General features: G+C 41.6%; 2 protein-coding genes across 2 annotated transcripts in view; both read left to right on the forward strand.

Moving 5' to 3' along the window:
- lrp10 (low density lipoprotein receptor-related protein 10) overlaps positions 1–4,166 on the forward strand; it is a 12,185-nt gene extending 8,019 nt beyond the window's left edge. Inside the window, exons 8-10 of the mRNA XM_037675814.1 lie at positions 530–724; positions 1,580–1,709; positions 3,214–4,166. Of these exons, the coding sequence (XP_037531742.1) occupies positions 530–724; positions 1,580–1,709; positions 3,214–3,849 (961 nt within the window). The 3' untranslated portion in view covers positions 3,850–4,166. The remainder of the gene's footprint in view (positions 1–529; positions 725–1,579; positions 1,710–3,213) is intronic.
- Positions 4,167–7,210: 3,044 nt separating this feature from the next.
- On the forward strand, positions 7,211–14,440 carry LOC119415696 (leishmanolysin-like peptidase 2). Its single transcript, XM_037683226.1, has 10 exons — positions 7,211–7,327; positions 7,479–7,558; positions 9,831–9,972; positions 10,072–10,156; positions 11,652–11,797; positions 11,897–12,080; positions 12,993–13,062; positions 13,162–13,258; positions 13,472–13,573; positions 14,306–14,440. The coding sequence occupies exons 1-10, from the start codon at positions 7,211–7,213 to the stop codon at positions 14,438–14,440; spliced, it is 1,158 nt and encodes a 385-aa protein (XP_037539154.1).
- The last annotated feature ends 5 nt before the right edge of the window (positions 14,441–14,445 follow it).

Raw genomic sequence — 14,445 nt, forward strand, 5'->3', positions numbered from 1 at the left:
GGGGGGGAGGGGGGAGATAAGCCACATTAGAATAATTAAATTATTAATCAAGGGATTTGTCTTTTATTTTTTCTCATAAAATAAATATTTTGTCTTTTTTTTTTAACATCTGAAATGTGGAGTTTTTCTAAACAAAAGATCTTTAAAGAGTTGTTAAAAAGTCATCAAATTTGCTATTTTTATTTCCGGCTGAGAAAGCTTGAAAAGAATGACTAGTATTTTTGAAAAATAAAATAAAAAAAATAGTATTTTAAGCATTAAATAAGGCAGTGAATATTTCCCCTGAGGAACACTACCTGTAAAGTTAAAGAGACTTCCAGGGGTTGAACCTTGACCTAAACATAGTTTTTTCTACTGTATGTTCTCTGACAAAGTACATTATGAAGGTTTTCACTTTGTTTATTACACATCAGTGTTTTATGGCGTGTGTAACGACTCAGCTCAGGTTCTGAGGACGTATTTTCACGTAAAGTTGAATCACCTGCTCCTGCATTCTTTAACAACAAACGGCCCATTGTTCCCACTGTAGTTGCATTTATGAGAGCTGGCGCTGTGACGGCCAGATGGACTGTAAAGACGGCACGGACGAGCTCAGCTGCACAGTCATGCTGCCCCGCAAGGTCATCACCGCGGCGACGGTGGGCAGCCTCATCTGTGGACTGCTGCTGGTCATCGCCATGGGCTGCACGTGTAAACTGTACTCGCTCAGGACCAGGGAGTACAGGTAACTGTCGCTGGCTTAGCTTTTGATGGTGCACACCTAGTTTCCACAGCACTGTAGACCACGTTTCTGAAGAAAATCAAGTAAAATGTTCATGTTGCAACTTGTCTCAACCATGTGAGTTGTGTCAAGTTGATAATGAAAATGTAAGGCATGTGTCTGAAGTCATTCGGGTTTGTGACTTCCTCGTAGGCTATTATACTGTGTATATATATATATATATATATATATATAATGTTGGATTTTTTTCATGACAGTCTGAATGTGACATCAGATTTTTTTCTAATCCGACCCAGGTCTTTTTCATACGTGGTACTAAATTGGATTCATAGCCAGTGTTTTTCAAAGCGACCTCAGGCTGAACAGTCTTGTCGCATTTCATGCAACTTTTATTTGAGTGAGATGAAGGTAAACAGATCGATCCAGCTAATATTAATAGAGATACGGACCATGTGCAGTTTAAATCTTGGAACTCCACACGTCTTCAGCTACAGAACACAAGTCCAGTTGCTTCATCCTTTTAATTTACTACGTCCGGATGAATGGGAACTCATAGCAACAGACGACACTGACATTAGTGTTGGACCATATCAATACATGAGTTTGTTTTTGCTTTCAGTACGTCGGAAAAGATCTGCTCTGAGCAAAACCGAGTTGAGCATCGAGACGCAGTGTGAACATAGCCTAAGCATTTAAATTAGATACGTCTTAGAAAACTTTAAACCATTTCACAACAAAGTCAGCCTTTATGTGAGTTGTGTGTCATTGTTCTGTAGGAAGTGTTTCTACAGAACATCTACTGGGCTGTCGATTACTGTCATTTTATGAATGTGTCTAAAAATACTTTGTTTTTGGCAGCATGTTTGCTCCGATTAGCCGTCAGGAAGCCCAGCTGATCCAGCAACAGGCTCCTCCATCCTACGGTCAGCTGATTGCCCAGGGCATCATCCCCCCTGTGGAGGATTTCCCCACAGGAAGCCCCAATGAGGTGAGACAATAGAGTATGTTTGTGTTTGACCTGTCAGATATTCCAAACATCGTTTTAGGTGATGGGTAGTATTAATATGGCATAGCTGTAGTAAAATGTAGCTAAAAGGGTCAGTGTTTAGTCATCAGACACTTGCTGAGCTTATTTACTTAACACAATAAAAGCTTGTTTCTCTGACAATTATAAGTACTTGTGGCTTCTGTGAAATAATAAATAAATGCACTTACGTAAAATATACGGTAAGTGAATTCTTTGACACGATAAACTGAAAACGGAGATGTTTGCACTCGTTGATCCTCGCTGTGTGTGAGATCTGTAGTAGCGCTGGATGTCTGGACGTCGTGCACTCGTGGCAGGTTGAGAGCAGAATCAGGAGATAAGTTAATTTTCTGTTCAATCCAGTTTTTTTATATAGCGCCAAGTCACAACAGAAGTCATCTCAGGGCACTGAACAGAAACATTTATATTTATAAAAAGTAAGTTAATAACACTATTTATCTGAGGAGCAGACTGCTTTGAGTTTAACTCCATCACAGAACTCTCATCTTGAGCAAGCATGAAGGTGACAGTGGAAAGGGAAAAACTCCCTCATGAGGAAGAAACCTTCAGCAGAACCAGGATCAGGACAAGCGGTCATCTGCTTCGACCAGCTGGGTTTGAGAGGAACAGGAAAGAGAGACAAACACAGAATGCCAGGTGCAGGTCCAGGTGCAGATGTACCCCCTTTGGAAGAAAGACAAAAACACATGTCAAGGATAAAAGACATTACAAATACAAAACAGGTTGAGCAGAGTAAAGACAGCAGCAGAGTGAGGAAATGTGGTCAGTTTGTCCTCCAGCAGTCTAAGCCTATAGCAGCATAACTAAGGGATAGCTCAGGAAACCCAAGCCGACCCTAACTATAGGATTTTTTTTTTCCTTTATTTATCCAGGTAGTCTCATTGAGTTACGAGAACTCATTTTCAAGAGAGACCTGTTTAGGGAGCACATGGTGGGTGTTAAAGGCCTTGCTCAGGGGCCCAGAGTGGGGCCATTGAGGGTGGAGGCAGGTGTGGGTGTTTCACCTTTTCCACCCACATTTTGATGTTGACGATACCGGGAGTTGAACCTGAGACTTTCCAATCACATGCCCATCTTGTAACCTCTGCGCCACCACTCCCCCAGATTTATCAAAAAGGAACATCTTAAGCCCAATCTTAAAACTGGACAATGTGTCAGCCTCATGGACATAAACTGGAAGTTGGTTCTACAAGAGAGGAGCCTGATAACTGGAAGGTCTTCCTCCCATTCTGCTTTTGGAAACTCTAGGAACCGCAAGTAAACCCACAGTCTAAGAGTGAAGTGCTCCGTTAAAAAAATATGGAGCAAAATTCAGTGAATACAACTTCTAATCCCTCCGTGTTGTTTATTAAACTTGAACATTGATGTTTTGTGAAGATTGAATCACATCACTGGGTTATTTTTTTAACACCTTTGCTCTTTTCTTTGTTCTTTTGTTTGTCAGACGTCGACTCTTTCTCTGAGAGGAATCCTTCAGCTCCTTCGTCAGGACGCACAAAACTCCCCGCACCGCAGACGCCGGCCCCGATTCGTCCGCCGTGCCGTCCGTCGCATGAGGAGGTGGGGCCTCATCCCCAGAACGTCCTCCAGGCCGAGCCAGACCTCCAGCTCCTCCCAGCAGCAGTCTAACTCCGGTCCGCCCGGCCAGGAACCGGCGCAGTCCTCCCCTGACGGGTCCTCCTCCTCGGCGGCGGCGGTGCAGGCGGTCAGTCAACCGGTGCCTCAGAAACTCGGCATACTGGTTCAGACGGAGCAGCAGCAAGAAGCACCGCCTCCTCTGCTGCCGCTGCTACCGCCGCCCGCCTCCTCAACGCCCCCTCCTCCGTATGCCCCTCCAGCTCCTCCCCCGGACGCTCCCCACACCCCTCCTGTTGCCGTCGCTCCAAGCAGCCCCTCCCTGTCCTCCATCTTCCAAACTCTAGGCCTGAGTCTCTCCCTCTTCAGAGCCTCATCCTCCTCCACCACTAACTCCATGGCTCTCTCCGCCTCCTCTTCTTTCTCCTCTTCAGACGACGAGGTGCTGCTTATCCCGCTGTCTGAAGACACCGCCTCAGAGGACGATGTGCCCATGCTCACCTGAACGCCGTCCTCCCTCAGTACACTTCCGTATTATTTTCTTGTTTTCTCCTCTCCGTCTTTGTGCTGGGACCTGAGCACAGGACTCCCTCTCTCTGCGAGTCTGGTGCCTTTTCAAGTCGCTTTCACCAATTCGCTCACATTTGGAACCACCTATTGCCCGACTTGTACATTAAAATCTCTAAAAGCAACTTTACGTTGAGACAAAAGTTTTCGGGGACGTGCATTTAATTAACACTGGCCTGCGCAGAGACGCTAAATGTTTGCACAGAAGGACGTTCCCCATCCCAACCCTGAGGCAGGCGACTGTCACACTGAAACAACGCAACGAAAAGCCGAGTGCGTTTTATCCGAAGTCTCGGACAAGTCGTGGCGTGTGGCTCTGCGTACCGATCTGATTTTTTTTTTTTAGATGAATAACATGAAATGTTTCCCCACGTCTTTAAGTGCCTTTTGAGGAGTTTCCTGTAGGGGTCACACTGCACACACAATCACGCAAGCTAGTATTTCCTTCACGCCATCCACGCTCGAGTGGCTTTATTTCAAGAGTAAAAAACGTACTCTGCAAGTTGGCAATAACTTTTCAAGATCCTTCACTTTTAGTGCACGTCAGTGAATCCTTCCTGAGTGAATGAATGTAAAGTGAAAGGTCGGTGTTGTAGAAGACAATCTCCTTGGTGCCTGGTGTGTGTGTGCACAGGAAGAGGAGGGGACCCCCCCCCCCCCGGTGATGAAGAGGGCCCTAAATTCACAAAATAACCTCAACGTCTCGCTTGGCTTTCAATAAGTTTGGACACAGGAGACTTGTAACGTGCCATTTGTGTTCATATCGTACATTTGATGGTGTTTTTAGTTCAGACTGATCTGTTTGCTTTGTTGAATGTATTAGGGTCAATGTGGAGGAGCCAAAAGTTTTTAAATTTGCATCAAGCTTAGAGAAATTAAAGAGAACGTGATTTTATGGTTTACTGAGGTCAACTTCACTGTATATACGTAAAAATGTGGCTGAGATTAAACGATTTGCACTTCTGTGTTTGGTGTTTTTGTGAGGGGGCGGGGCATCCTGACAGTACCTGTGAGGGTCACTGCATTGTCCTTTGTGCTCCTGAGGAACTTCACGCACACTGAAGTGTGAACTCCTGTAGGCTGTTCTGGGGAAGGAGCATTTTAACCCGTTCTCAGGACGGAAGCTGTTGGAGAAGTTTTGTGTTGAACAATGAGAGCACATGGAGGGACGAACTGCGGTCAGACACAACGAGGTACTTCATCTGTCATCATGAAGCATTCACACTATCATCTACTTTTCTTCTGTACGTTTCTCAGCGCATTTCTCGTCCCTCAGTTTTCAAGCTATTTCAACAAATCGTAGAACGTTCTTCTCTTTCAGGACAATCCTGATATGACTTTTGGTATTGGTGCAACTTCAGCTTTTTATATATATATATATATATATATATATATAGCCTTTTCTGTCACTTTTTCCTCATAGAAAATGAACTGAGCTCATTTTCCATTCTTCAAATCTTTAGATGTGTTTACAACCTTTCACTGCTTTCACATTTTGTTCAGCTTCCTTCCGCAAATTTCCAAACCTATTTCTTTAGCATATAATGTTGTACTTTATCTCTGCATTATAAGCATCTACAACTAAAAAAAATTTTTTTACAAATTATTGTGCTCACAAGGTAGTAACTTAGTCTGAAATGTTTAACAACTAGATGAAATATATAGATGAACAGATTTGGCAAGAAACTGGTCAGTTTTGCCTTAATTCATAATAAGCAGTTATTAATGATTTATAAAGTGTTGATAGAGGAATTAATGTATAAACTATGGGGAGCATTTGTAAAGTGGTACCAATTTAACATACAAATGACTACAGCTCAGTTCTACAGAATCTGAGCTCAAACTCTGGTAGTAGCTGAGAGTCATGACCAACATGAAGTTTGGGCACAAACAACACGAGAAAAGGTGAGGGGTGTTCAAGTAATGCTAGTTAATTTTTTATTGTCCTGGATACACAACTAAACTCTTGTTTGTGTATGTGGCCACATGAAGGTTCAGTTTTTAATCATCTTTACCCGCTTCTTTCATTTTGGGTTGCGGGGGTCACTGGTGCCTATATCCAGCCATCACTTTGTGAGATGGGGGGGCACCTTGGACAGGTCTCCAGTTCATCACAAGGACACAGAGAGACAAACGAGACAACCATTCACTCACACCTGGGGACAATTTAGAGTCACCAGTCAGTCTAACATGCATGTTTTTGGTCTGTGGGGGGGAAACTGGAAAAACGTGCAGACCATCCAGAAAGGCCTCTGGCCATAATTTGATCCATCAACCTGCTTGCTGAGAAGTGGCAGTTCCACCAACTGCGCCACCGTGCTGCCTCTGGAGCGATCCATTATTTACATTTTTTTACAGATAATTGTCCCATTAACAGCTGATGGACATCTGTTAACTGTATTTATCCAGTCAGTCCCGTTTAAGTCATGAGAAGAATCAAACTAGTATCCAATAATGATCAATCAGGTCGTCTGGACAGTTTCTTTTTTGTGGAAAGACGTTTCACCCTCTATCTGGAGGGCTTCATCAGTCTGAGGAGTCCCAAGTAAACTGTTGTCCCCACTAAGCAGTACACTCCTTTAGTGGGCCAACCAGTTTGCTGGGGATAAGGTGGTTTCTGGGGGCTGTCCTGTCCCCCATCAACTCCTCCCAGGCAAGCAGCCACAACCAAGGTGGTCCAAGACAACAGAGTTCATGCTCAATTATCCAGGTACAAAATCCAATAATGGTCAATCAGGTCATCTGGACAGTTTCTGTTTTGTGGAAATACCTGTCCAGGGTGTACCCGCCCCTCGCAGTGATTGCTGGACATGGGCACCGGCGACCGCTGTGACACAAAATGGAAGAAGCGGGTAAAGATAATGGATGAATGGACCAGCAAACTGGTTGGTCCACTAAAGGAGTATACTGCTTAGTGGGGACAACAGTTTACTTGGGACTCCTCAGACTGATGAAGACCTCCAGATAGAGGGTGAAACGTTTTTCCACAAAAAAGAAACTGTCCAGACGACCTGACTAACCATTATTGGATTTTGTACCTGGATGATTGAGCATGAACTTTGATGACTGAGCTTAAACTAGTAACTGCTTCTCCTCCCTCAGAGTTTGTGGGTGTGGTTGCTGCTCGTGGCCACCGTGTTGCTGGTTGAACTCCCTGCAGTCGTGCAGAAGTGTGTTTTTGATGAGGCTCAAGCTCAGGTCAGAGTGCTGAGAGCTGCGCCCCCACAGCCACGCAGTCAGTCCAGAGTCAGAGTTCAGACTGGACAGGAGCTCCTGCTGACCTCTGAACATCAAACCAGATGGAGGAGGCTCACAGTGAAGAAGAGGAGCATTCTGGGAAAGTTAGTCCCAACGCCTTCCAGCCCTCCACAGCCAATCAGGATAAAGACGTGGACTCCCAGAGGGAGCTTCACCCTGTCAGAGACTGAGAGATGGAGGCTGGAGGCTGCAGTGGAGGAGGCTGTGAGGGTGGTGTCTTCTCTGCTTTCAGGTGACAAATACACACACACACACACATCACAGAGCAAGAACTAACACGAGGACTGTGTAACAGTGAACAGAGCCGAGGGGCCATTGTTGCTCAGCCGAGACATCAACAAATACTGCAAGTTCCTCTGGAAGAATTCAAGCACCGTCAACTACAACAGGTGTGTGTCCATGTGTGTGTAAAAACAGTTCATATTTCACTTTACGTTCTAATAAGTTTAAAGAAATAACACGAGTATTTGAATCTAAAATGATCAGCAGGTTCAGCTTTACCTCCCATTTATTACTAATTTTTGTGTGAATGTTTATGAATTCACTCTATTGTGATCCATTTTTATTCCATACATTTTTTTTTTGGCATACTGTTCCACAATTTTCAAGCTATTTCAACAAATGTTCAGCTCTTTCAGGACAATTCGGCTATGACTTGTTTGGTATTGGTGCAACTTTAGCTTTTTGAAATATTTAGCCTTTTCTGACATTTTTTTCTCGTAGAAAATGAATTGAGCTCATTTTAGATCCTTCAAATCTTTAGATGTGTTTACAACCTTTTACTGCTCCTTTCACATTTTGTTCTGCTTCAGCTTCTTTCAGCTTCCTTCTGCAAAACATTTTTTTAAATTAAAATAAAAAAATATTAAAAATCCAGCTAATTTCAGCTGTTTTTTCATCAGTTTTGTGCTCATTTCAGGATCTTTTTGAAAACTACAACATATTTGTACTTCTAACTTCTTTCTGCTAATTTCAACTTATGCTCCTTTCCTTTCGAATGACAAATAAATAACCTTGAATCCTTCAGCTTATTCATGCAAGTTTCAGCATTTTCTGCAATTTCAGCTACTATTTAAATGTTTTTATATTTTTAGTTGTTTTTTTTTCAACTAATTCCACTTTTTTGCACTCATTTAAACTTTTTTTTCAAGTTAATTAATCAAAATGGTGCTCTCTCCACTTTCTTCTGGTAATTTAATCTTCTTTCTGCCTTTAGCTACTTTTCAGCTATTTTTTGCTTATTTCAACTTTTTTTTTCAAGATAATTTCTACTTTTTTGTACTCATTTCTGCTTCTTTCAGCCTAATTGGGCAACGTTGTGCTCTCTACTTCTGCTAATTTAAGCTTGTTCTACATTTTCAGGTAATTTTTTAGCATTTGGTAGCTAAGCTGATTTCAGATAAATTCAGGTTTTTTGTGTTAATTTCTGCTACATAAAACTTAATTAACCTTTTTCTGCCAATTTCAGGTTGTTATGCTCCTTTCAACTTATTTCTGCTAGTTTCAACTTTTGCTGCTATTTCAGCTACTATTTAGCTGTTTTTGTGCTAAACTTAGCTTTTTCAACAGACAGATTTTTTTTAGCTCATTTCAGTTATTTCCACTTCCTTATAGTAGTTTAAGCTTCTTTCTGCCTTTTCAGCCTTTTTGTTGCTAATTTCCCAACTTTTTTTTTTGATAATTTCTACTTATTTTAACATAATTCAGCAAATATGTGTTCTTTGCTTTCTTCTGCTAACTTAGGCTTGTTCTTCCATTTCAGCTGCATTTCAGCATGTTTTTAGCTAATTTCAGCTGTTTTTCAGCATGTTCTTCAGCAATAAGCATTCACACTGCGTTTAGCAGGAAATGCCATTTCTCTTGTTTCTGATACTGCAGGTGTGGAAGAGCCAACAAAAGCTACAGAGCTGAGACTTGTCTGGATGTGACAGTAAGTATCACATGTTGTATAATTACTGTAATATTTGTGTTGTATTCTCACTGGTGGTACTGTACTATGGTATACGACTTCCCCTGTAATAAGCAGATCCCAGATGATCACCTGTCGGGATGTGACATTTATCCAGAGGCTGATTGTGCTCACAGGACTGTTCTCAGACCTGAAGGAGCTGGACTCCCCGATACCGACTTCCTGCTTTACATCAACGTACGCATCACTGATAAATGTAGAGCCGAGGTGAATACTCCGAAACATGACAACACACATCTGAAGTTCGGCTCGGATCATTTCTCAGAGCGAAGAGACAGCGGGTCCCAACAATTATTCAAAGTTTTTCTTTGGTCTGCTGTCTATCTTTGTAAAGCAGGAAATGGATGTTGCTTTACAACTGTTCATGGTTTTATTTTATTTATTGCAATGTTTACATGTCATTAAACTCAGTCCCTTGAGTTCTACAATTAAATGTTGCATCTGTTTAGTTTTTGTGTTGTGTGAGTGCTGATCCAGCATTTACACAGTTTTCCTGTTTCTTGTTATTTTTCTGTACATTTTTGCATTCGAACTCTGTTGTCTGAGCCATTCATGAACCAAAACATTCAGCTCCATTTAGACTACAGTTCTGACTTGTAGTAACTTATTATTTGACATTACAGACGTTCCCCACAGAAATACATCTTCAGTTAGGCCTGTCACGATTTTTATTTTATTTTATTGTTCCTCCTCTTCCTGCTCACGCAGCCTAACGTGTTGGCGTACGCCGTCCACTGTCAGACAGACCCCTGGGGACGACCTGTTGCTGGGGTGGTGGTCCTCTGCAGGGACGGACTAACAGGAGACACATACGACCACCGGACTACCGTACAGGTGTGAACATTTTATGTTTTTAATCCCATAAAGTGATTTCTTTGAAGAGCTGACAATGTTTGACTGATGGATCATATTAACGCCCCATGTGTTTTCCAGACGGTGATTCATGAGTTGTTTCACGCTCTTGGTTTCTCTAAAGATCTCTTCAGCACCTGGCGAGATTGTTCATCGTCCTATCAAGGTTTTAAATTGATTTATTTTAACGTCTTTTCATCACACATTCGTTTGGAGGATGGTTGACAAGCAGTATGGAAAACAAATCAGCAGCTGTCACTGTTTTTGACTAATAATGTGAATGTTTAAGAAGCTTTCACATTATTGCGATCCATTTTTCTTACGTGTTTTTCAGCATCTTTCTCGTTCCACAATTTTTGTACTATTTCAAATAATTATATATCAAAACGTTCAGCTCATTCAGGAGAAGGTGCTATGACTTTTGGTATTGGTGCAACTTTAGCTTTTTGAAATATTTAGATTTTTTTTTGCCATTTTTTTCCTCATAGAAAATGAGTTGAGCTCATTTCCATCCTTCAAAATCTTTAGACCTGTTTACAACCTTTTACTGCTCCTTTAACATGTTGTTCTGGTTCAGCTTCTTTCAGCAAATGTAAACATTTTCAGCTACTTTCAGCTGTTTTCTGCTGTGCTCCTTTCAGCTTTATTCAGCTAAGTTCAATATGTTTGTGCTTCTAACTTCTTTCTGCTAATTTCAGCTTGTTGTGCTCCTTTCAGCTTATTTCTGCAAATTTCAGCATTTTCTGCTATTTCAGCTACTATTTAGCTGTTTTATTCTAATTTTAACTTTTTCAGTAATTCCACATTTTTTTTGTATCTCATTCCAACTTATTTTCAGCCTAATTCAGCAAAAATGTGCTCTCTCCACTTCCTTCTGGTAATTTAAGCTTCTTTCTGCTTTTTAACTACTTTTCAGCTGTTTTTTTTTTTTGTTGTTGTTGTTGTTGTGCTAATTTCAGCTTTTTCCAGATAATTTCTACTTTTTAGTGCTCATTTCTGCTTCTTTCAGCCTAAAATGGAAAAAGAAAACTACTCTCTCCACTTCCTTCGGCTAATTTAATTTTTTTCTACCTTTGCAGCTAACTTTTTAGCATTTCTTAGCTAATTTCAGCTGTTCTCAGACAAATTCAAGTTTTTGTGGTAATTTCTGCAACTTTCAGCCTAGTTAACTTCTTTCTACTAATTTCAGCTTGTTATGCTCCTTTTAGCTTTTTCTTCAATTTCAGCTACTGTTTAGCTGTTTTTGTGTTAAATTTAGCTTTTTCAGCTAATTCCACATTTTTTTAGCTCATTTTAGCTCCTTCCTCTTCCTTGTAGTCGTTTAAGCTTCATTCTGCCTTTTCAGTTGATTTTCAGCTATTTTTTAGCTTTTTAGCTAATTTCCTAATTTTCGTACTAATTTCTTCTTATTTAAACCTAATTCAGTAAATATGTATTCTTTCTACATTTTTCTTTTCATTTAGGCTTGTTCTTCCATTTCAGCATTTTTTTAGCTAATTTCAGCTGTTTTTCAGCAAGTTCTTCAGCAATAAGCATTCACACTGCATTTTTGCAGGAAATGCACATCTTCTAATTTATTTTGGTTATGTGTGAGTTTACTGGAACACAATCAAAATTATTTCAGCCCAACACACTATTTTTCTCTGTTGTTCTGCATGAAGGAGGAGCTCCGTGTTCTCCTCGAGGTAAAGTGATTCATTCAGATGAGTCAGGACAGGTGAGGGTTTACACTCCATCCATCATCTCAGCGCTACAAAAACACCTGGTGTCCACTGATCCAGAACTCGGGGGGCCTCTGGAGAACTTGGTACTGAATGGGTTTAGATTGACAACCACTGATAATTAAAAAAAATAACTCAGATTTTCTGCTTCACACTCTCGCATGTCTGATCCTGTTGTTCTTCAGGATGGATCCGCAGGCAGAGGATCCTCTCACTGGGAGTCCCGCGTCCTGCAGGGGTCCATCATGACGGCGGTGCTGGGAGATCCGACCACAGTCCGGATCGACCCGGTCACCTTGGCTGCCCTGCAGGACACAGGATGGTACAGAGTCAACCAGAGCCGGGCACAGAGTCTGGTCTGGGGAGACAGTAAGAAACAAAACTCATCAATATACAAATACACAGTAGTCCCTTGTTTATTGCGAGGGTTACATTCCAACACCCCCCCACCCCCCCAGCAATAAATAAAAATCCACAAAGTAGCAAAATTATATTTATTTTAGTATTTAAATATATTTTAAGGGTTTAGAAACTCTTCCCAAACTCTTGCAATGTTCTAAACTCTTGAACCTACTTCATTTTAACAACATACATACAGTCCTGTATATGTAGCTACTAAATTTTACTCACCAGCTCTGCAGAACAGCAGCAGCTCGGTTCTGCTCCGACTTGGTTCCGTTTGACGGACCTGGTAGCGCGTACCTGCTCAGAAGTACTCGTGGTCCAGCAAGCAACTCTCAGATTCACCATGGGTCTGGAGATTCAGTTCTGATCCAGTTCCCGTTGGGTTCCATGCGGTTCTCTGAATCCAGTGGGCACCGAAGTCACTGTAAAGGACCAAACGTTTTCCAGTCAGATCGAAACGTTCCCTCAATGTATTTCAGCAGAAGGAAACAAGGCTTCTGGGACATGTAGTCCTTATGAGTGGCGATACAACATAGGCTTACCGATAGAAAACTACAAAATGGCAGCGCCTGTCCGAAGTATTTTATTTTATTTTGTCTTTAACTTTTTACAGTACAGTACTGTATCCCATACTGTCCCAGTCATGAGTAATATTAAAGTTGACAATCATGTTGTGTACAATTTATTCTTCCTCGTGCTCAACTTACTTAAAAAAAACTGCGAAAGAGCAAGTCCACAAAAGTCGAACCGCGGAGTAGCGAGGGACTACTGTACATTAAAGTAGAACAGACTCAGAGCTAATATAGCTTAAAAAACAACACAGTTCTTTACTTGAGTTCATTCCCAAAGAACAGTCTCGGTTACACTTTCTAACAGGTGGAGGAGCGTCATTCGGCTCTCTGTCGACCTGCAAACACAACTCCTCGACATTTTTCTGCACTGGCAGGTAAAATGATCAACTGGACTTTGAGTCAGCTAACCTTTAATCAGTTCAACTTTATTTTGAATGCATTTCCTGCCTGTTTGTTCTTCCTCTTCCCCTCAGTGGAGTTGGATGTCATTTCCTTCACCTCCACAAGGGGGCGTGTCAGACTGATCCATACCTGGAGGGCTGTCGGGTCTATAAACCCATTCAGAACCAAGTAAATGATAATTTTCCTCAAATAAAAACTCTAGCTCATAAATCACCAACTTTTCTCCTTCATTTATATTCTAGTTTGTTGGCACCTCAATAAAACCCTTCACTTTTAGATGCTAAAAATGTGCTTTAAGTTTGAAACTTCTGAACATTGCAGAGAATTGTTATTTTTTACTATTACAGCTTTAATTGTAAAGTTTGTCTCCTTCTTGTTCAGAGCAAATGTTGGAGAAAGGAAACGATCAGACAGTCAGACGAAGAAAGCGGAGAAGTTTTTGGCTTCGACAGCCGCTGCTTCTTCTCCAGCCTGACCAGACAGGTGTGTGTGTTTGTTATTTATCTCTACTGGGAATAAATCCAGACTGGACAGTAAACCAAGGACACCCCTCAGTGAATGCAGGTCAAAATACAGTTTATTTAATTATTTACTTGCTTTTTATTTAATTAAAACGTTCAACTAAGAAACAGCTTTTTCAGGAAGTCCTGAACTATCAGAAGCATAAACACACAAAACTTTACAAAAACACACAAAAACAACAAGCAAACTGAAAAATGTTGTTACAATAAACGACATGGAGAATCAAGAACAAGAATGCATAAATGCACCACAGGAGTTAAAGTCAGCACAGTTCTCCACAAGTTAAAACCCAAATAAAACAACGACCTCATGCAGTTTTTAAAACCTCCAACACACCGAACAAAAATAATGAACACAACGCTTTTGTTTTTGTGCCATTTGTCATGAGCTGAACTCAAACATCTCAGACTTCTTCTATCTGCACAAAAGGCCTTTTTCTCTTAAATATTGTTCACAGATTTGTGTAAATCTGCGTTAGTGAGCAATTCTCCTTTGCCATGATCCAGCCACCTCACAGGTGTGCCTTAGGCTGACCACAATAAAAGGCCACTCTAAAATGTGCAGTTTCATCACAGCACGATGCCACAGATGTCACAGTTTTGAGGGAGCGTGCAGTTGGCATGCTGACTGCAGGAATGTCCACCAGAGCTGTTGCCCGTGCACTGAATGTTCATTTCTCCACCATAAATCCAGAGGCATTTCAGAGGATTTGGCAGTACATCCAACCGCAGACCACGTGTAACCACACCAACCCAGGACTTCCACATCCGGCATCTCCACCCCCAGCTGTCACGGTCAGCGGCCCCCGCTGCCCCCCCATCTGCCTAAGCCTC

This window comes from Nematolebias whitei, chromosome 1, assembly GCF_014905685.2.
Source record: "Nematolebias whitei isolate Nwh7 chromosome 1, NemWhi1, whole genome shotgun sequence".
NCBI classification, from domain to species: Eukaryota; Metazoa; Chordata; class Actinopteri; order Cyprinodontiformes; family Rivulidae; genus Nematolebias; species Nematolebias whitei.